Consider the following 24,255-nt stretch of genomic DNA (forward strand, 5'->3'; position numbering starts at 1 on the left):
CCCCTCAGATTGCCAAATTTAAAAAAAAAATGACAATAGCCAACACAGTAGCTGTGTCATGTGAATGATCACAATTAAACCTATTTTTATCATATCAGAAAAAAATATGTGTTTTGGTATGCTGAAGAATTTTTGTAATCAGTTTATGTGTGCCATGAGATGAACAAGATTAAAAAAAAGACTTCTTCACTTTAGTAAAGAATACATTGAAGTCATAGTACTCAAAATTATAAACCTACTTTTGCCCCACCCTCTATTAGCCTTATATTTTTCTTCTCTTTCATAGGGTGTATTTGGCAAGGAAAAAAATACATATTTAGAGAAAATTTTCTTGAAGCTAGTTTTTATTAGCAATAATAAAGCAGAGAGTATGAAAAGAGTAAACGCATTTTCAATGAACCATGTGAAACATCTTTTTTTTAAAGGTCTTTAACCACCAGGCTTATATATACAAGAATAAAATTAGTGACTGGCATAGAAATTATAAGTAAAAATGTATTACTTATTATATCCTCACCTTCCTTAGTCCCAAGGAATGTGACAAATGCCCCTCTATTATCTTAACATTATAAATATTATATAATTACAAAATAATATTATAATACCAAATCAGTCTATCATATGTCAGATGTCTCAGAAAAGGGAGATCTTACCAAGTTTTTGGTGGCAGATTAGTTAAGGAAAGTATTCTAGAAATAGGTAATGGATTTTTTAAGTCTTAAATGATGCGAGTAAGGTACGGGTGAGGTGAGTGAGAGAACACTTTAGGAAGAAGAAATAACATAGACATTGTAAGGCCACATCAAGGAAAACTCTGTTACTCTGGAGTGCAACATGGAGATGAAAGAATAGAGAAGAGACACATACTGAAACTATTCTTGAGAATTATTTCCTAGGAATAAATATAACACATTTCCTAGGCAATAGATGCATTTGTAGCTTAGATAGATCATACTGGGGGCGGTGGACTTGAGGAAAATACTCCAGAGAATGAAAATCACATTTTAGAATCAAAAGATGATGAACCTTAAATAGTGCCCTGGTGACGGGTTTAATACAGGGGTGGGGTTATTGGTGTACAGAAATACTTAGGAAGTAAAATCTGTAGGGCTTGTTGACAAATTGTATGAGAAGTAAGAGGTAAAAGTAATGGAAGACTCCCAAGTTTGTAGCTTGGGTGACTGAATTGATGGTGATATGAGGAAATAAACAGAAAAATGATCAAATGGGAATGACAGAAGCTCAGTGAGAGTGAGTTTGACTTGAAGGTACCCAAAGGAAACTTAGGTGTGCTCACTGAAGAAGTATAGGCAGGTGATACATTTTTACACTTGTAACCATATTGGAGATAGTAAAAATCATAAAAATGATAAGTTCACAAAAGGAAAAAAACACAGAATTTTAAAAGAGGAGTATCAATGGTGAAATTTCTAGGAAATATTAGAGTTTATAATATAAAAGGACATTCAGAAATGATGAAAACATATTACTATGAGAGAGAAGAAATATAAGGACAATTAAATGTGAAAAGCATAACTTTAAACAACTAATGCCTAGACAACTAAATATCTATATGCAAAGAATTAAGTTGGACCCCTGTTTCATACCATATACAAAAACTGACCCAAATGGATCATAACTAAAATAATAAAATTCTTAAAATAAAATGCAAACATACATTTACACGACTTAGTTGAAACAACACCTTTTTATTTTTTTAAATATATTTTATTGATTTTTTACAGAGAGGAAGGGAGAGAGATAGAGATTTAGAAACATCGATGAGAGCCTCCTGCACACCCCCTACTGGGGATATGCCCACAACCAAGGTCCATGCCCTTGACTGGAATCAAACCTGGGAGCCTTCAGTATGCAGGCCGATGCTCTATCCACTAAGCCAAACTGGTTAGGGCAAAACAACACCTATTTAGATACCAAGAACATAAGTGACAAAAGGAAAAACAGATAAATTGGACTTCATGAAAATTAAAAATGTTTTCCTGAAAGAGCACCATCAAGACAATGAAAAGTTAACCCAAGGATTGGGAGAAAGCATTTTTAAATTTTATATGTAATAGAGAAATTGTATCCAGAATATTTAAAGAACTCATAATTCAGAAATATATCAGAAATGACAAATAAAATAGGTGGATACTTTGAATTAACATGTCTCCAAAAATAGTAGATGAATGGTGAATAAGCAGGTGAAAAAATGCTCAATATGACTAATCATCAGGTAAATACAAATAAAAACCACAATGAGATACTGCTTCACATCCACTGGGATACCCATAATAATAAATAATAATATCAAATGTTGGCAAAGATATAGAGAAATTGACACCTTCATGTACTGTTGGTACAAATGTATAATGATGCAACTATTGTGAAAGTAGTTTGGCACTTTCTCAAAAAAATTAACCACAGTGTTATCATATGATCCAGCAATTCCTCTCCTAAGTATATACCTAAAAAAGTTGGACACAAAGGTCCACACAGAACTTTTATATAAATGTTCAAAGTAGCATATGCCTAATATCCAAAATATTTAAATGTCAATGAATGATATTCATTGTCTAATGTCAATGAATGAAGGAATAAGCCACAATTGGAATATCCTTACAATGGGACATTACCTATATATATAAAAGCCCAGTGACCATTACGGTGGAATGACCAGTCACTATGACATGCACTGACCACCAGGGGGCAGACACTCAATGCAGGAGCTGACCCCTGTTGGTCAGTGACTCCCACAGGGGAAGCGCCACTCAGCCAGAAGCCAGGCTCATGGATGGCCAAGTGGAGCGGTGGTGGTATGAGCCTCTCTAGGCTCTGCAGCAGCAGCGCTAAGGAGCAGCAAGCCAAGTGGTAAGGAGGGAGCAGGCAGGCGGTTAGGAGTGAGGGCTCCTGGATTGCAAGAAGGATGTCCAACTGCCAGTTTAGGCCCTATTGTGAGAGGGCATATGCCGTGCTGAGGGGACATCCCTTTACTCCCCTGTGCATGAATTTCATGCATTGGGCCTCTAGTTCAGTAATAAAAGGGAATGAAGTATTGACACATGCCACAACTTGAATAATTGAAATAGGATTATGAATGTAACCAGTCACATAAGACTAGATATAGTATGACCCAGTTTGTATAATAGCTTAAACATCAGGTACATCCCTAGAGACAGTAATTAGATTAGTGGTGGCCAAGGAGAAAGGAGTAAGAAGAGAGTGAGTGGTGAGTGACTGCTAGTGGGTATGGAGTGAGGAAAATGCTCTGGAATCAAATAATAGCAGCAATTTTATAACCTTGAAATAATATTTTTAAAACAATATATTCCATTTATAATGGTGAAGTTTTTGGTTGCTAAATTAAATCTTAATAAAGCTTTAAAAAATCATCTATGGCCTGGCCTTGCCAGTGTGGCTCAGTGGTTGAGCATCGACCAATGAACAAGGAGATCAAGATTCAATTTTTGGTTAGGGCACATACCAGGGTTATGGCTCAATCTCCAGTAGTGGGGGTGCAGAAGGCAGCTCATCAATGCTTCTCTCTCATCATTGATGTTTCTATCTTTCTCTCCCTCTCTTTTCCTCTCTGAAATCAGTAAAAATATATGCTAAAGATAATCTGTGTCTCCCAATCCCTGCATTTAATGGAGACTAGTCTTTTTAGTGTAACTGTGTGAGCTTTCTTAATGTCTTTTATCCAGACTTGAGTGTAGTTACTGCTTTTGCTGAGCACAGTGTTCAGACGTCAAGTGTTTCCTGTTTGCATTGCAGCATCTTTAAAATGTACGTACCAAACACCTGAAGCCATGAAATTAATTCTGGATTTGAGTTTTCCTTTGACAATGTGGACAGAAGGCCATGAGTAATGGAGACTTGCATGTACACAAGAAGAAAAGACTTCTGCTGAGAGGCAGATCTATACTTAAATTCGGAATATAATGCTCTAGTCTTGTAAATCTGCAGGAGTTTCTGAAACTTCACTTAGGTTCACCTTCCAAGGTGTGCTTCCCTAATGCTCTCATGCCCTTCTTAGATGTCACCTTTTTCTTTTTTTCTTTTTAAATATATTTTATTGATATTTTACAGAGAGGAAGGGAGAGGGATAGAGAGTTAGAAACATCAATGAGAGAGAAACATCGATCAGCTGCCTCCTGCACACCCCCCCACAGGGGATGTGCCCACAACCAAGGTACATGCCCTTGACAAGAATTGAACCAGGGACCTTTCAGTCCACAGGCCGACACTCTATCCACTGAGCCAAACTGGTTAGGGCAGATGTCTCCTTTTTCTGCTTGCAGAAATGCATAAAAGCCAACAAACCTTGTGGCCCTTCGTTGGTATCCAATACAGAGGCACAACATAATCACGAGACAGGCTAAACAAAGTTCAACCTGATGCTTCCCTTTCTTGATCTGTTGTTTTATTTTAAACATATAACAAAAATAACACAATGTAGGTTGGGGAAAGTCTTTTATTACATAGATGTATTTAACAAATTCTTTTCCCAAAGAAAACCAATGTTTTGAAATGATGCAGAGTCAATTTGCATGCCATCGCCACTATTGGAGTTACTGAGTGACACTGAGGGATTACTTAACCATTCTGAATCTGTCACCTCAATGGCAAAAGAGGAGAGCAATAGAAATGACTACCACACTGGGTCCCTATAATTAGGGCAGAGATAATGAAGTTCATCTGGTTATGTAAACAAAAATGTGTTCTACAAATAAGAGTGTTATTTCCTAGTATGCACACTTTTTTTTTTTAACCAAGTACTGTCATATGTCTTTGTTGAGTATGCAATTCAATGGTCACCTTCCAAACTGCAGGAAATCTGTTATTAGGTAATTCTGGCAGGAACAAACTAAAACACATATTTTCCTTTGAAGTCAGAGTCCTGTTTTAGCAAAGTATAGTACAGTTTTTCTGTTTAAATGACATGCAATTCACAAGTGAGTTGATTTGTACATGCCTACTTATATCTGTTGTGAATCTTACTATTGCCCAAGGGGCTGGTATTCAGTTTGCAAAAGTTATTACTCATATATTTTAGTGGCCTGGGGTTTTAAAGCAATATCTGTTCTGTGTGAATGTTTTCAACTTCCATCTCCCTAAAAAGAGAAACAAAAACAAATCAGTAAATTAGATGTTTAATTCTTTAAACTTGTATCTTCCTTAAGACAAAGCTTTACACCAAATGTATTTTTCCTACAAGTAATGTCTTTAAAAATTCAGTTAAAGGAGATGCTCAATCCAAATTTTACTATAATTGGCTTGTCCCTGAACGATGGGATATGAGCTAAACCCTCTGGATAGAAATTCTGGAAGACCACCTGACCTTTGCCCCATTGCCTTCGGTGCATTTCAGCCCTATTGAACATCAACTCTGTGTTAATCACTGGGTTAGTGGTGCTGGGTATGATGTTTCAGGCAATAGTAGAGTTTGCTTAAGATTTAACAGAACTGCCCTAGCTGATTTGGCTCAGTGGATATAGCGTCAGCCTGAGGACTGAAGGGTTCCGGGTTCGATTCCAGTCAAGGGCACATGCCCAGGTTGCAGGCTTGATCCACAGTATAGTGGATGTGCAGGAGGCAGCCAATCAATGATTCTCTCTCATCATTGATGTTTCTATCTCTCTCTCCCTCTCCCTTCCTCTCTGAAATCAATAAATATATATATATTTTTAAAAAATCCAGCTCAGATCTTGTTTTTTAGTTTCCTCATATCTATAATAGGGGATATATTAGTGGCTCTTGTGATGATCAACTGAAATAATGTATGAGGAAGTGCTCTCTAAACATTCATTTAACTAGGATATACTGCTGGGATATCAATTATATACCATGTTGTAAAGATCCTAGAATTAAATAGCTCAGTAGGTGAAGTTGGCTCTGTTTTGCTATTTTGCATTAGAGTTATTTCATTTTACTATTTATTTTTTTTTCAAAATAAAGATGATTAAATGTAAGATACCCATTACAGAAAGTTTGGCCAATATAGCAAACAAAACGACACATACATTTTTCTGTCTTCCGATACCACCCCTCCGAGTTAATTACTCTACGTTTTGGTGAATTTCTCTGTTATGTCTTTTCACCTGAAGAAAAACTTCTTCAGGTGCGTGAAATGTGGCCACTAGCTCCAATTCCACTGCCAGCTGCTCATACCATTAGAGTGACGGATTGAAATCAGAGGAAGGTCAGGAATCTTCTAAACCGGGACGCAGCGGACGTCTTCAGGGTCCTGAAACCCCCTTAGAGCCCACGTTTGCGGAGTGAGAAGCTGGCAATGGCATTGTGGGCTCAGGGGACATTTCTGGAGGCTGCTTACGCCTGCTTTCCTTCCCTCCACATCGGGCAAATATATTTCTAATTAAAATAACCTTTTAAACACTCTCTCCAGAGTGACGTTCTTTCAAACACTGTTTAATCAGGCGAGGGACACCTGCCTGCCATGGAAGCATCCGCTAGTCTTTCCTAGTGACTCATCTCACCCCCTGCGAAGTACGCTGGTGCAATTACTGGCAAATTAGACTTCTCCTCTACCCCTCCCCGTCCCGCCCCTCCCCTCCCCATCTTCCAGGAAAGCAGGGATAAATGATCGGCCCCGGGCGGCTGTGCAGAGGGGTGAGCGCGGCCCGCTGACCAGAGCGCGGGGCCATCGCTCGGCACCTCCTCCCTCTCCCGCGCCGCCTCCAGCGCGAGTGACAGCGCGTCCTCCGGGCTCAGGAGCGGCGGTGCCGCGCGAACAATCCCGGGCAGGGCTCGACTCGCCGCTGGTGACATCACTCCCAAAGATACTCCCTGCTGTCGGTGCCTGCCTGGAGAGGCATCTGTCCGTTTGTCTGTCTGCTGCTGGAGCGGGCTTATCGTTGGCCGGGGACAAAGCCTGGGACCAAGGGGAGACAGGACCGGGAGAAGGAGGGAGAGCAAAGCCAGCGAGGGAAGAAGGACCCCGGCCGGCGACAGCATGAAATTCAGCGCAGCTCACTACTTGCTGCCTCTCCTGCCTGCGCTGGTCCTCAGCACCAGGTGAGTCCAGGAGCGGGAGGGACCTGAACCGAAGGGCGCTGCTGGTAGGTTGGTCCGACTGCAGTTCACCTGTGGGGGCCAAGGACAGACCCACGAGCTGTTTGCATCTCCTGCCCAAGTTGGAGGGTCCCTCTGTTTTTAGGGTTCTGAAATCCTGGGAGGAGAGCAAAGCCCTTTTCTAGTTATCCCAGTCCTTAAAGTCTCAGTATTACTCCCTGTGGGAGGACCAACAGCTTCCCCTTCTAAAGACGGGTTCCCTCCAGCCCTAGTAATAGCAAAAGATAGCACGCAGTAACCAACCACAATAAAGGAGACAGAGAGACAGGAGGGAACTGGCACCAGGCAGTGCCTTCACACTGGAGCAGCCTTAATAGTCACAGAGCTTCCTTATCCCTCAAGTGTGTGTGTGATTTTAAGATACAGGGAACTAGAGGAGGGTGGAAAAAAAAAAAAAGATTAATCCCAGAAGATGGTATGCCTTCCACAAAAGTTCCTGACTTGTGGAACGGCCTGTTGTAACGTCTTGCGTAGACTTAGTGGGAGGCATTTTCATTTGGATGTCTGTGATCGGGTCTGATTAAGGAGCACACGAAGAGATTAAAAGTTAGAAGACACTCTCAGAGTGCTGATGTAGAGACCCTCCTCAGAAACATCGCTGTACTCCATCGCTGACCATCAATGGGGCTTTAAGTCCCAGCACAGAGGAGCTATTTTGAATGGAGGTTTAAAATGAAGTGAGTGAAAAGACTTTTGTGACTTGCCACTGTTCATCAAGTCCCGGAGTTGGTGATGGGCTGGCATTCTCCTGCCACAAGAGCAGCACAAGGGTGGACTGTTTCTTTGCCCAATCTCAGCCTTTATTCCGCATGCCCGTCACATCCGATTGGCAGCAACTTCTCTCCCTTGGCTACTAAAAAATAAAATACGCCCCACAGGACGAGGACCTTTCCAAAGCTATGTGAATGGAAACATTATTTGATTGTGTATCTGATGGAAAATGAAAGGGAGAAAAGAATTAGCTCCAAATCTGAAAATAGATGTATGAAGAAAACTCATGATCTAGGAAAAATCAAGGCAGTAAAACAGGTTTGAGTTCACTCCTAATCTACACATCCTCTTGAAAGCTCCTGTTACCAAACTTTCCTTTTAGTGTGAGGACTGTTAGATTTAGCCCCAATAGTTGATGAACTTAGTCTTTTCTTGTAAACAAGCCCAGGTGACTATAATAGAATTAGTGTATATTCTTTATTTTCTCTGAGTGTTGCTGGTCATTTCAGTTCACAAAATATAAGATGCTTTTAAAATCACAGGTGCTGCCCAGTATTATAATATTTTGCTCCAATTACAGAGCTCATTTTAATATTTGTGGCTAGCTGTAAACAACTCAATGCAAATTGAGCATCACAGTTAGTCTTTGCAGTGTCTTGCCATTTACTTTGAACTTCTGTGTTCTGGTTTAATAATTACTTGTGAGGTCTTCTAGAAAAATGGTAATTGTCAAAGTTTGAGTAGATGCCTCTCAACATATACATAAAATAATAAATATTTAAACAATCTAAAGTGATTTTAAAGACATTGAAATGTGTAGTGTTCCAAAAGTACATTTGATTTTTAAGGATGCTGCAATTTAAGTAGCTTACAAAGCTCTTAAGTCTCTAGCTTCCAAAGTTTTAACATTGGTTATATAGTAGAAAGAGAGACAAAGAATTATCTCCATCCCTTTAATGAAAGTTGTAATTTTTAAGGATACATTTTAAATCATAGTCAACACATTTATTATATCAAATATTTGAATTAGTCATTTGTAGTTTACTTTAGATATGAAACTTCTTCAGTGGTGGTTGTATTTGAAAATTGTGACAGGTCTTTAAATTTTCCTTTTTGCTTACTCAACAAAAAGAACATGGTGGGCTTAAGTAAGTGAAAGTTATTGTAATCAATGGCATATCTTGTTATTGTGATTACTCAGTAGCAATTATTTTATTGGGTACCAAGATTACCTCCTGACAGTGTGAAAATTAAAAAAAAAATGAATGTGATGCTGTTAGCATGTCATTTTGCAAGAAGAGATTATGTTTTAATGGCCTGTAACAGAAGGCCATGCTCTATGCAACATTTAAGAGTTGTTGTAGACATGTGGTTAATGTACAAGTTAGAACCCAAGCTGCACATGTTTGTGAGAACAGTGGCATTAGTAGAGGTGAGTTCATTATCCTGCTGAGACAAACAGTGTAGCTCAGCCATGGCCACCTGTGACAGTGAATTTTCTAGCCAAAGATTTCCGTTAACTTAGTTTCTTAGTCCGTGGTCCTGTTTGTGAAGCAAATGGCAATTCACATACTTAGACTGTGTCGAATGCATTAATAGCAGGGTGTGGCTCTTGCTAGGTTCTCCTATAGTCTTTATCATTTGTCTTTGTCAAGTTCTTTTTAAAGTGTGAGAAATGTAGATCTGAGACTCTTAATGCAAAAAAAAAAAATGTATGTTTCAACATCTCTTTCTCTGGGCCTAGCTCTTTAATACCTTGCTATTATCTTTCCACAAGGTTTAAAGTTTGGTTCTGTTTTAAAATACAGGAATGTGTTCACTAAAACAAATGAGGCAATTAGAGAGTTATTATATAATAGTATTCTATCCACACAAATTAAAACTCTAAATAATTCTGTCTTTTAAATATGAATTTTTGAATATCTTTCTGTTTGTGTTTGTTCATTCCAACCTTTTAAAAAATTTAGTTACATACTTTATTTTCCAATGAGATATTTGAAGAATCAGTACTAGATGATGCAAGCATTTAATTTTTTGTTCCTTTCAAAACTGGATTTCACAACCTATTTCAGTCAACACATTTTTAAAAAGTCTTTATTGTTGAGAGTATTACAAATGTCCCCTTTTCCTTCCCCATTGCCCCCTCCACCCAGTTCCCACCCCACCCCAAGCCTTCACCACCCTATTTTCTGTGTCCATAGGTAATGCACATATGCATTACTGTTTTGTGATTAATCTCTTCCCGCACCCCCATCACAAAACTTCCATATTTTATCCATAGTGAAGACTATCAATGCCCCCACCCAATCAGAGTTACTTTATTTGCCCTTAAAGTAAGCTAACTGTTCACCTTCCACAATAGCCAAGAATTATTTATTTTACTGATAAACTCCATAGAATTAAAAAGAGCAGTTTAATTTTCTGGAGTTTTGTCTCCTCTGTTTAGAACATACATTTAAATTCAGAAAATTTAAGTTAATGTTAAAAATAATGTAGTTAATACAGAAACACATTTAACCTGTGCACAAATAAATGCATTCAAAGAAAACGAACGTGTTGGCTATTAAGCTTCAGAGTAAAATGACTGTACTTTTTAAATAGCCTCATTCTGTAGAGAATAAATTGCAATTCCAAGGCAGCCAGCAATTCACTTCAGAAAGCAGTCGTACAGGTAGTGAAAGGAATGGTAGGGTGGAAAAATCTTTAGAAGTTCTTGGTGAAAAGGGACTCATGGAGTGCCAGAGAAGCCTTGTGCTTTAGACTGCTGAACCTCTGGTCCTTTATGCTGTGATTCTACTCTTCATGCCTTTGGTTTATTGAGTTTTAAATGGCTCAATGGGAAGAGAAGCATGGCAGGGGAGGAGTGAAGGTCTACTGACTTCTGGTGGTTTTCCATCGAGGGAGAACTTTAAGCAGATGGTCGGTTAAAGTCCTCCCAATAGGAGTCACCTTATAGGTCTCTACTGGGCCCTCTGATCAGCAGCCATACCACATGTTTACTTTGGAATCTATTTTTAGGGAATATTATATATTGAAGATGATTTGCTCTCTGCTTTAATCCTCCTGAGAATCAATGTGATATATAGGGTAAGCACCACAATAAGAACACAGTAAGTCCCAACCATTTTTATTTTTAAGCATATACATTTGATGTAGGAGAAGTTCTTGTGTTAACTCCCCCAAGCTGATCTATGTCATGTGGAATTATTTTCCCAAGCCCTGCCCATAGCGAGTGTTGTCACACACAAACACCTTTAATCTGACCCCATGCATATTCCTTTGTGATAGGAATTACCATTCTGTGCAATAGAGTTAGAGAAATGTCTTTTCTAGGCTAAGAAGCCATTAACAAGCAACTGTTTTGACTTTTCAAATTTCAATGTTGGACCTTAGTTGCCTATTTCCAATAGTAGATTTTTATAAATGGCTTATTTGGGTATTATCTTTGTAGATTAAATTTCCCTTATGACTAATGAAAGGGACACCTCAACTATGTACAGTTTGATTGTACAGACCACTCTCTATGTAATTGAAAGAAAGAACCTGACCTACCGACCAGGAAGCAAAAGTTACTGAAACTGCTGAGGGGTGTGTGGTTCTAATGAAATGATGTTTTCTCATGTGTGTTATGAGAATGCTTCTGGTGTGTGTGTGTGTGTGTGTGTGTGTGTGTGTGTGTGTGTGTTAGAGAAAGAGATATGTGTGTGCCTGTTTTTCACTGACTTCTAGAGGAAAATCCCTTTAATAAATAGGGCTAAGTAATTTAAGTAACCTAATTACAGAGGTAATGTTCAATGCAAAGTTTTATTCTCTGGAAAATAAAAAAAAATCCATTTTAATTTGTCGTTATAATCTTTAAAGATATCTTTGATGTTTTCATTATCATGTATTAAGCATGCCTGCAATGAGTCAGCTATTGCATAAGGCATGAGGACAATAAAATATTAGTTACAAGTGCATGTTCCCATAATCAAGTCATGTATAGAAATGATTACATATAAGACAAAATTGGATAAATAATAACAAATGTTTTTAAAGCTAAACTTTATTCAAATATAATATCAGATTAGAATATTTCCAAATTCAGACTATTAGTCAAACGTTTAACTGGACAGACAAGACAAAGCTTCAGAAACAAAACAAGGAGTTACAAAAACATCCTTCTATGTAACATCATATAATATACTTGTCGTAAACAAAGTTCTAAATATGAAAGAGTGAATAATGCCAGTTAAAGAGTATCAGAAGTAATTTCTGTTTTCCAAAGACAATGAGAGAAATAATATTTTATAATTGACCTTAATATTGTACAATGCTTGCAGGTTATGTAGTATTAGGTACACTGCTTACACTCTATATCCAGTTTTCTCATGTTGAAAATAAAACTACTCATAGAAATTACTTGAGAAGGTGTGGTAAAGACTGAATGAGATCATTTAGAAAAGGAGTTTACCATATTCCCTGGAACACAGGGAGTGCTTAACAGAGTTAGTCTGTGCAGCTATTACTATATGGTTATTACCATTTTCATAAAATCTTTGTATCTGTGAATGATCTGGACATAGCAGAATAAATGAAAACTTGGATACAAATCAATTGGATGGCCCAAAATTAACAAGAATCACAGTCATCATCCAAAAGAAAAGAGAAAATGTTAGCAAAGAAGTCAGGAAGCAGGAGAAGTAGGGAGGATTACCTGGTAAAGAGGCTGATTCGAAAGTGTTTTTTTCACATATGCTTGGATGCTGCTGTGTCCGTTGGTGAACACCATGAAAAACTGCAATATTTAACTTAATCACGTGGAATGTGATTTAGCACAAAAATGTATATTTAGCTACATGTATATATTTTCAAATTTAATTCCATTTACTTGCATCAATCATAATATCAAATCAAAGTCCTAAGCACAGGTGTCAATGAATAAGAATGGATGCTTTCGAACTACATCGGCAGGGTTGGGGGAAAGTGTCTATAACTTTATTTTCTACTTGTTAATGGATTTCATCAAGTGTGAGCAATCTTTAAGAGATACAGACATTTAGAAAAATTAAAGGCAAGAAAAGGTAACATTGAGATTTTCTTCCTACTATTGAGAACAATTTGAGAACCACCGATATGGAAGAAACCCAACTGTTTGTTATATGTCTTCAGAATCATCACATAAAAGGGACTTTATACTAACCCAGTTTTGAAAATAACTTTAGAGGCCATCTAATCTCAATTAGTTTTGACATACTTTATCACAAACTATGCATAACTGTGCCATGAAATTCTAGTTACTGCATGAAAAAAATATGTTTTTGCCACAGATTACTGTGTGTATGAATGTGTGATAACATTTGTCAATCTAGTGGATCATAGCACAGGTATAATTTGCTTCTCAGGGGAAATAAAAGGCATAGAGCATATTATGTTTGCATCAGATAAAGGACACATTTTTACTGAAATATCTAAGAACGTTGCTTCATGATTATAGGAGGCAAAGAAATACTTAAGCCTCCCATTCAGATATAAACTGAAGGTCAACCAAGTAAATCATGCTCTAATAATGACCTTATAAACACTATGAGACATGGTTATACTATGAACTGTGATATCATTATGTCTGATGGTTTTTGGTGTTGCTTTGGAATATTTTAATCTCTGAGTGTACTTACATGATTGCATTCTAGTCCAAGACCCTTTATTTTGTAGGCGTAAAAAACTGAGGTCCAGAATGACTGATACTTTATCTAAGTCCACAGAAATCAGTCAAAACCAGAACCCAGAAGGTGCCCTAATACATTTTCTGTTCTATCATGTGTCTGTTCTCCATGATATATCTCTTCTGCAGTCAAGCCACATTTGTATAGTTGGCGCCTACAATATATTCAGAGCTAGTCTAATTATTGTAGAGTATAAAGTAATTTTAAAACTAATTCTCTGACCACATGTAATGTAATTAAGATGGTACAATAGGCTATTATCAAAGGGAATTATAATTGTTGAACACCATTTGTTCACCTGTGTTCAGTTGCTTGTGGAAGAGTTGGCCGGCCTAAGAAAAGATGCTAGGTCATTTTCAAAACCCAGGGCAGAGTCATTAATGAGTTCTCATCTTTGCATAGAGTTTACCTCTCAAGAGGTACAACTAAAATGGCCCCTGTTGGTAGTAAATTGTACTGTAAGATGACATATTTGGTGCTTGGGAATCTTTATCATTGAAACTATTTCCTATAAATTTCCTGGCTAGACACTTGCTTAAATATTCCTTACCTATTAAGTCTATGCTACATCTGTGTGGTATTATGCAATGGGCAGCATACTTGACTAGCTTACAAAGATGAGATTCTAAATATGTTCATTTCCAGCTTTAATGTATAGTGACATTATTTTTCATTTGCCTTACATATCTCTATATTTTCATCATGGCCTATGAGTAATTTATAGTTATATAACATTTGTTTAGGTTTAGGTGGTCATAGATTTCACCTTACTTGCACATATTACAAGTTCTTTGCCTTTAAATAGGTTTATTAATCACTCTGTAACTTAAGTTTCTCACCTATAAATTGAAAAGTAAAAATATCCAACACTTAAGGTTGAAAAAATATATTTAAATTCTATCTTTGTGCATGCACATAACTGTACAGTCATCTCTCAGGATATCCTAAGACATATTACCTATTACTTTACATAAAAATGACAGTTTGGTTTGTTGTTTTTATATTAGACACCTGAAGCAATCAATACTTAATTTAGTTATTTTATTAAAAAATCAAGCCAAGCCGGCATGGTTCAGTGGTTGAGCGTCAACCAGGAGGTCACAGTTTGGTTCACTGATGGTCTGAGGATCTTCATCTGGAGGCTTCAGACTTCATGATTTAATCTGAACCCGGATTCCCAGTCAGGTTGTGGACTTGATCCCCCGTGTGGGGTATGCAAGAGGCAGCAGATCAATGATTCTCTTTTATCAGTGATGTTTCTATCTCACTCTCCCTCTCCCTTCCTCTCTGAAATCACTAAAACTTATTTATATTTTTTAAATCAAAATAAATGAATTTCAAAGTTCTTGACTGGCACAGCCAAAATAATAAAATTGTGGTTTATTTTCTGATAAGATGCTTTTGGAGGCAAGGGTGGGGAAGAATTGAGCCCAGTGAAAGGTTCTTAGAAAAAAAAAGGTGGGGGGTGGGTGAACAAAAATCATGCAAGGACTTGCTGCCTTTCAAAGTAGTCCCTGCAGCTGAGTTATGGTATTGGCAAAAGCTAGTGCAGATTCTGGGGCAGCTTTCATCTCAAGTTCCCACAGGGGATGTGACTTTCTCCTGTCTATCCTCAAGAGGGTTATGAGGGATTCTAATTTATGGCCCTTCAGACTCTGATTTAAAACAGAACTCTGAGCATCCAGAAGCACTTCCTCAGTGAGTAGCTGATTGATGGGGTAGGCAGGGCTACAGGAAATGTTTACCTTGTCACCTGGGTTAAATCCAAAGAATATGGCATCAAGCTGACTTTGAATCTTCCTCACTAGCTACATGACCTGGAAATGTCAATTAACATTTCTTAGCCACTTTTATTCTCATCAATAAAGATGTGATAACAGTGACTCAGATTTTTTCAAGAGGATTGAATAAACTAGTGTATACAAAGAATAGTGTTTAAAACATAATATTTTCCCCCCTTCAAGTGCATGCAGGTAATTCGAGGCCAATGGAAAAGCCAACTCTGGGTCATCCTAAGCAATCCTAGGTGGGAGTACTGATTTAAACACCTTGTAATATCCTCAAAACAAACAAGCAAAACAAAAACCTGTATGACCTAACCTAGCTTCCATTTTGAATCTGAGAGCTCCAAATTATGTTGCTTAATCTGGTTAAACATTAAATATGGTTATGATTATATTGCTATAATATCAAATTAATGCTTTTAAAGACGGTTAATTTTTCAAGAATACCTAAAGATAGAAGGACCAAAGAGATATATCTTAAACTTAGACATCATAAACACCGACAAGCCTTTTGACATGTCAAGGGTTCTGGAATTTTATATTCAAGTGGTCTTATAGTGGAGTGAGGGTGGTCATGATCTCCGCAGAACTGTAGAGAAGGGGCTGGGGTGGCAGAGGGAACTGAAACCTTGCACACAGGCCTCTTTGAATGCTGTGTGATTGGGCAGAGATGGTAAGAGTGGAAAGGAAAGTTGCCCAATACTAGCTTCCCTGTTTAAAGTTTTTAATTTTCTTTTTCTAATGCTTGTAGCCACTCATTGCTAGTTTTTGCAGTAAACAAAACCCTTAGTATGGGTCAGGAAAGAGAGGGGAAATGCTCTGGATTATAAAAGAAACAAGAAAATGCATGAAAAATTGAAGTGACATCTTGGCAAGAAGCAGAAATGGTGGAGGAAGCTTTATATTGTTAAGAGTGAGTAGCTTTTTCCTTTGGATGCCACGAAGTGAAATGTGAGCTCATTCTGCAAATAAGTTCACATAAAAAAATGGGGACAAACTGTTCTTTTCCTGACACTACAATTTAAGAAAATATTGAACGATATTGAACCCTTTTTAAGCATTTTGTGTAGATCTTCATTTCATTCAGTCCTTTTATACAACATGTAAGCTACAGGTTCAGCCAATATTTTTGAGGACTAATTCTTGCCCTGGAAGTACACTAGATGCTTATTGTCACTTGCCCATTGCCTCCTTGCCATACATTACACTTATATATGTTTTATCACTAGGAGACTGAGTTTTGGACACATTAAGTGATTAGCCTGTATTCTCCCAGCTGGAAAGTGGTCAGACCCTAGCTTTTTTTCTGAGAATTGCTTTCTGAAGGAAACTATAGCACTGTTTACAGAAACTAATCTCTGTACAAATACACTCTAAAGAAAAAAAATAATGTATAATACAAATAAGAATGCTGAAACAAAACCATGTGGGCAAATAACTACATAAATGCATTCTTAAAAATAAATCATCCAAGGAAATTCATTATTTTTGTGACCAGCCAAACTGAAACCTTTACCATGAATACAAAAGTCTACCAGCTAATTCAGTATTTCTTTTTAGAAATCATATATCTCTCCTCAGATCATTGTCTCTCAAAGTATATCTCAGTGTACCTAAATGAGAATAACCCAGAATATTTATAGATCCAGAGACAGAGAACCATTGATCAGAACATCAAACCTCAGAAAGAAGGTAGGGAAGGGTGGTGGTAAGGGGGAGAGATCAACCAAAGGACTTGCATGCATATAAGCCTAACCAACGGACACAGGACACAGACAACAGGGGGGTGAGGGCATGAGTGGGGGAGATAATGGGGAGATAAGGACACATATGTAATACCTTAATCAATAAAGAAATTTTTTAAAAAATAAAAAGCAACTTTCTGTCCTCTATCCTAAATATATTAATTAGATTCTTTGAGGAGGGAGCCAAATAATTTTTATTTAATGTGAAACCCGATGCTTCTGATGTACATGAAAGCTTGGAAACCCCGGCTTCAAAATTTAAGAACTCTGGAGTCTAGAACACCTTGATCTCTTTGGCATTTACTCAGCATACTAATTGCAGCGGAAGCCAGGAGCTTGAAATAATCGTGATGTTCTGGCAAATATCACAGCTATTTTCAATGAATATAAATACATTCAATAAATGAGTATCTTGCCATATTTCAGGCTGCATTTATCATTCAAGTCACATGAAAATAATTCTCTGCCTTGTGTACATTTCTGCAAAAGGCTGGAAAATGCTCAAATGAATTAAGTGATATAGCACTATATTACATGGATATATTGGGGCATCCTCTATTTGGAAAACACTTGACAGCAAGGTGACATCTACAGATACAGTGAAAAGAATGAAACTTAACCCCACCTTCCACCTCGAGTTCATCACTTCAAGTTGTATGATAAAGAGGCAATGAAAATTAAGGCCAAGTAAATGCTTGTTGTTTCCTACCTAGGGCAGGAAATCTGAGTCTTCAGACCAAGTAGAAGTAACATTTAGCCTTGTAAAAATGAACGTTTTGATTTGCCATCCTCCACTCTTTCCCATTTGCAGCTGTTGGTTTTGCATTGTGTGGAAAACAAATTTTCTCAATTAACTTTCTCTATTAAACAGCATGTGCAACTGTGCCAGCCAAAACAAAGAAAGGAATAACAAAGAAAGGAATCAAAAGATTATATGATAATAAATAATTGCTAACAACTTTATAATACCTTAAGCCAGATTAGTCCTCACAATGAACTTCTGAGGTGGTTATACTGACGTTGCCTCCATTTTATATGTATGGGGACTAAGACACATAGGTGTTAGGTTACTTGCCCAAGGTTGTAATCTGGTAGATTTGATTTGATTTTTATTTATTTTTATATCTTTATTGTTGAAAGTATTACATGTGTCCCCTTTTTCCTCCATTCACCTCTCCCAGCTCACCCCACCCCTCCTCCTCCCACCGCCTTCACCACCTTATTATCTGTGCCCTTGGGTTTTGCATATATGCATACAAGTTTATTGGTTGATCTCTTCCTGCCCACCCTCCCCTGCCTTCCCTCTGAAGTTTGACCATCTGTTAGATGCTTCTAAGTCTCTGGATCTATTTTTGTTCTTCAGTTTTTGTTGTTCAATAGATTTCACATAGGTGGTAGATTTTAAATTAAAATGCCAACTAGGAAGAGAGCCCATGCTCATAATCACTATGCTATAGCGCCTCCTAGTGTGTGATATAAAGCACTGGAATGAGCCAGTGTCAGCCTGTGTGTCAGCCTCATTAGTGGGTTCTGATTTATTTAGTGAGAGAAGGAAAGAAAAATGTAACTTCCTGTCAGGTATGTTCTAAGTTCACAACCAGAAAATCCTATCTTTAAAGTTCTAACTAAAATAATGTTTATTTTATTTTTATTGTGAAAGATAATGACCTTATATTTGTGTAATGTCTTTTTTAATGGGTGTTGTTTTCCAAAGCCGCACAGTGAACTAAATGTTCTACTGCCTGGCTCCAGTTAACATCCAAACTTGAACTGTGGTAGCAATCAGACTGACCTGCAAGCTAATTGCACCTCAGCACCTTCCCCCTTTGTGATCCCAGGTAACTATCTCAACTGCTTGGGCTCATAATTTAATTTTTAAAATGCATCACAGTAGTTCAAGGTTATTGTTTGTTTCCATGTGTATGAATTGTACTACACAATTCTCTCACGTTACTTTATTTAATTTTTTCCATACTCATGAAGGTGCTTTATACATTAGGATGCTAAGGATTGGAAAAGTTAAAATGTCTAAGGTCACAAAATTACCAAAAGGTAGATGTAGAATCTGAACCCATGATTTAATAAGCATACGCCTCCAGATGAGGATCCTCAGACCATCAGTGAACATCAACATCTGTGGTGTCAGGCACTTTGGAAGTAACTCAGAAACAAAGGAGATGCTGAGAACCACATGCCGACTAGTGTAAAAACATGACTTGTGTCATACATGCACATGGCTGCGTGAGCCATGGGGTCCAGTACACTTTAACTTCATGCCCCATTTGTGTGGAAACCATCACAACATCCCTATGTCATAAATAGTGTCACCTTTTGTTTTGTGAATGTGAAAAATCATTTGAACTCAATCTATTTTGAAGATTGACTTAATGATAATAATAATAACAATGATGATGTTAATGGCAGCCAGAGGTTTTAGGAGCTTCAACTACTTTTACTGAAATTGCACTTCCAATGGTAGTCAGAAGATGGCACTGTGAAGTACAAAGTACAGTATAGTCATATCTCTGTTCCAGATTTAACCCATTTATAGGCTAACACTTCCATCTCAAAATTGACATCTAAAAAAAAATGGCTTGATTTAATGTCTCAATAATTAACATATAAATATATGTCTATATTTATATAATGTATATGTATGTATGTTTATGTATATACTAGTGGCCCAGTGCATGGATTTCTGCACATTGAAAGGAAATCAGGAGCCTGCACCGCATGCCCGGGGAATTTCCACGTCCCAGTGAGCAACGGGGAAGTCACGTGGGGAGTCTGTCCTCCTCCCACAGCTTCCTGAAAAACATATTTCCAAATGTCTCTTCTGTGGCCAGGGTTGTGCTTTGCAGGCCCGGAGGTCCCCGGTGGACACCTTGGGCCGTGCTGGATACTTTCCATTGCTCAGAGCTGGATAAGAGACACTCCAAGGTGAACAATACAAGGTTGGAGATCTTGGAGGGTGGGGGTGTTCCCTCTCCCATGCCCCCACCCTTCAGATCCATCTCTCTGACTTTTACCCCTATTGTCAGTTGCCACCTTGTGGCCATTTTTATATTGCTGACTTCCTCTGTAGCTCTGGGGCAATTGGTAAGGGATGAGATTTGATCTCGATGCCCAAGACAGAGTTCCAGGAGCCTGGCGGCGATATCAGGCTCATCCTGGTAACTCCAAGTGTATGTGCTTCATCTGTTCCCCAGAGATTGTACCTGTAGGGTTATGGGGTATGTGCCTCCCGGCAAGTTCTGGCTGAGCTGTGGGCATCATCAGGGCCAGGTACCAGCACCGCTGGAGGGGTGGCCATCCTTGGGGGCCACCATCCGTGGGTGCAACCTGGGGAACCGTGGGGCATGTGGGAGCCCGGATGCTGGCCAGGCCTGGGAAGGTTGCAATGGGCTCAGCCACGGACACATGTGGGAGACCCGCTCTTTGGATTGGGCTTTTCTCACTTTTTCCAGGACTCTCTCTGGATGTGGGGACTGGTCCAGCTTGGAAATAGCAGCTAGAGGTGGTAGGAAGGAAGGAGGGAGAGGCCGATTGTGGTCCTGGTTAAGGTGCATTCTTAGTATTTCAGTTCCGTCCGAAGGAACACAGCAATAGCTAAGGGGTGGAACACGACCCTGATGCCCGAGGGGGAGTTCCAAGGGGCTGGCATTGGTATCAAGGAACGCATGAATGTTCCATACTGCATTTGTTTGCAGAAGATTGTACCTGCAGGTTATAGGGGGTGATTTTCCACGCAACTCCCGGCCCAAGTTTGGGGCTGCCTGAACTGAACAGGTCTGGCCAGCACCCGCTGGGCTGGTGCCCCTCCACCCACCGGAGCCAACAAGTGCTCTGCAGGGATCCTTTGGTGCCAGGATGCTGACCTTTCCAGGAGATGGGGCTGGGGCTGGGTGGTAGGTGGGAGTTGCAAAGGGCTCGCCCAGGGACAGATGTGGGGGTTGGTCATTGGGCTAGACTTCACTGGCACTCACTCTCAAGAGGGGCTGCCCAGGTAGCATGTGTGTGAAGTGCCTCTGTGGGATTTTCCTGAGCCCGCATCTGGAGACCCAGAGGGCAATACGTAAGGGGAGCAGTGCAGCCACAGGGTCCGAAGGGAGAGTTCCAGGGACTGGCGGTGGCTGATCCATGGTCATTCCAGCTACACTCCCACCACCTGGGCACTGGGACTGCAGTCTGTTCGCTGGAGATTCTCCTTTGCTGCAACTGCACTTGCCAGCCATGAGCCTGGCTTCTGGCTGAGGAGCACTCCAGCGGTGGGAGTACACTGACCACCAGGGACAGATCCTGCATTGAGTGTCTGCCCCCTGGTGGTCAGTGTGCATCATAGCAACCGATCATTCTGGTTGTTCTACCATAAGGGTCGCTGGGCTTTTATATATATAGAAGATGTGTGTGTGTGTGTGTATACAATGTGTACTACACAGTACACATCCTATCTAATAACAGACAAACATGGTAATTAACCGTACCTCTGGCACGCTTCCCATTGGCTAATCAGGGTGATATTCAAATTAACTGCCAACCAAGATGGTGGCCGGAAGCCAGGCAGCTGAAGCGAACAGGAGGCTTGCTTGCTCCAGTGACGGAGGAAGCCAAGGTTCCCTGCCTGCCACTGCTGGGCTCTGAGCTTGCTCTCTAAGAAACAATGTTGCAATTATAGAAGCTAAACAAACTCCATGCTTTCAGCCAGCTGGCTGAGCTAGAGTTGCAACAGTGTTTCAATTATAGAAGCCAAACAAACCCAGATCCCTGCTTTCAGCAGCCGAGGTCTCAGAGCTGGAGTTGAGCCTCAGAGCTAAAGCTGGCTCTCAGTTCCAGTGACAGCCATAGAAGGTAAATGAATCCCAGAATGGAAAAAAAAAAAGGAAAAAAGGAGAGGTTGAGAGCTTCAGTCACCGCCAGCCTGAAAACAGCCCTCAGCCCCTCACCCAGACTTGCCAGGCACCCCAGTGGGGACCCCCACCCTGAAGGGGGTGTGACCAGCTGCAAACAGCCATCATCCCCTCATCCAGGCTGGCCAGGCACCCAAGCGGGACCCCCACCCTGATCCAGGACACCCTTCAGGGCAAACCAGCCGGCCCCCACCCGTGCACCAGGCCTCTATCCTATAAAAGGGTAATATGCCTCCCAGCACCAGGATCAGTGGAGCTGCGAGGCCTCATGCCCAAGGATCAGCAGAGCTGCGAGGCCTCCCAGCATTGGGATCAGCAGAGCCGCGAGGCCTCCTGGCACCGGGATCAGTGGAGCTTCCCAGCACCGGTATTAGCGGAGCAGTGAGGCCTCACTGCCCCTGTGTCAAGCAGAGCCGCGAGGCCTCCCAGCACCAGGATCAGCGGAGCAGTGAGGCCTCCTGGCCCCTGGAGCAGTGCCCAAACCCCCTGATCGCCCTGAAGCTCTGTGTGTGACAGGGGGTGGGGCCACAACCTCCCTATCTGCCCTGCTCTGTTTGTGACAGGGGAAGGAGCCCCAACCCCATGATCGGCCCTGCTCTGTGCCTGATACGGGGGAGCTCCCCAACCTCCCCATGGGCTCTGCCCTGAGTGTGACATGGGGGAGTGCCCAAACCCCCTGATCACCCTGCGGCTCTGTGTGTGACAGGGGGCGGCACCACAACCCCCTGATATACCCTGCTCTGTGTGTGACAGTGGGCGGTGCCCCAACTCCACTATCAGCCCTATTCTGTGAGTGACAGGGGGAGCTCCCTAACCCCCTGATCAGCCCTGTTCTGTGTGTGACAGGGTACAGAGCCCCAACCCCCCTGATGGGCCCTGCTCTGTGTGTGACAGGGGGCAGCACCCCAACCCCCTGATCGGCCCTGCTCTGCGCGTGACAGGGGTGGCGCCGAAACCTCCCCATCAACCCTGCCTTGAGTGTGACAGGGGGTGGTGCCCCAACCCCCCAATTGTCCCTACCCTGAGCATGACTGGGGGTGGCATTGCAACCTCCTGATTTGCCCTGCTCTGTGCATGACAGGGGCGGCGCCCCAATTCCCCAATCGGCCCTGCTCTGAGCCCGACCAGGGGCTGCACCTAGGGATTGGGCCTGCCCTCTACCACCCAGGAGTGGGCCTAAGCCAGCAGGTCGTTATCTCCCAAGGGGTCCCAGACTGTGAGAGGGCACAAGTGGGGCTGAGGGACACCCCTCCCCCCTGCCAATGCACAAATTTTTGTGCACCGGGCCTCTAGTTATAATATATCCTAATAAGTCATAAATATTACAGATAGATATTTTACAGTGCTCTGAGAACTTATTCTTGAAAATAGATTTTGTTTTGTAATCCACTGCTGTTAGTTTGGTTCCACTTATCATTAAAGTGATTCATATCTGTTTACTTTCCTCCTTAAGAGGAACTGGACATGAAAATTTAATAATATATCCATTTTTCCTATGTAACCTTTTACTCAACTGACATCATACCAAAGGAATTCTCAAAGATAGACTCAGAGGCTGGTGAGGTTTAGGCATCATGTGATGGAGATATAATACCTGACATTTTATAGAATTTTACATTGAAGTTTTTGTACATGCCCCTATATTTTACATCACTCTGGGTAGCAATCCTATCTAATAAAAGAGAAACATGGTAATTAGCGTACGACCGCTACCCTTCCCATTGGCTAATTAGGGCGATATGCAAATTAACTGCCAGCCAAGATGGCAGCCAGCAGCCAGGCAGCTTGAAACTAACATGAGGCTTGCTTGCTTCAGTGATGGAGGACTCCAACATTCCCCGCCTGCCGTTGCAGGGCTCTGAGCTGCAACTCTAAGCAACTATGTAACAAATATAGAAGCTAAACAAAACCCCAGGGGGGTTTAGTCCGCCGGGCTTCAGCCAGCAGGATCGCAACATTGTAAGCAAAGGCCAGAAATCTACTTTCAGCAGCGGAGGCCTAAGAGCTGGAGCCAAGCCGCAAAGCTAAAGCTGGCCCAGAATAAAAAAAAAGAAAAGAAAAAAAGGAGCGGTTGGGAGCTTCAGTCATCCCCAGCCTGAAAACAGCCCTCAGCCCCTCACCCAGACTGGCCAGGCACCCCAGTGGGGACCCCCACCCTGAAGGGTGTGTGACCAACTGCAAACAGCCATCATCCCCTCACCCAGGCTGGCCAGGCACCCCAGTGGGGACCCCCCACCCTGAAGGATGTGTGACCAGCTGCAAACAGCCATCATCCCCTCACCCAGGCTGGACAGGCACCCCAGTGGGGGAC

The 24,255-nt window shown here is 40.8% G+C and overlaps 1 protein-coding gene across 3 annotated transcripts in view; it reads left to right on the forward strand.

Annotated features, from left to right (window-relative positions):
* The first annotated feature begins 6,599 nt into the window (after nt 1-6,599).
* The window catches only part of LUZP2 (leucine zipper protein 2), a 314,709-nt gene continuing 297,053 nt past the window's right edge, over nt 6,600-24,255 (forward strand). The window contains exon 1 of one of the 3 annotated variants that reach the window (XM_059709157.1): nt 6,600-7,035. In XM_059709157.1, the coding sequence (XP_059565140.1) occupies nt 6,974-7,035 (62 nt within the window). In that variant the 5' untranslated portion in view covers nt 6,600-6,973. The remainder of the gene's footprint in view (nt 7,036-24,255) is intronic. The other 2 variants (XM_059709156.1, XM_059709158.1) reach the window with 2 other exon arrangements.

Source organism: Myotis daubentonii, chromosome 9, assembly GCF_963259705.1.
Source record: "Myotis daubentonii chromosome 9, mMyoDau2.1, whole genome shotgun sequence".
NCBI classification, from domain to species: Eukaryota; Metazoa; Chordata; class Mammalia; order Chiroptera; family Vespertilionidae; genus Myotis; species Myotis daubentonii.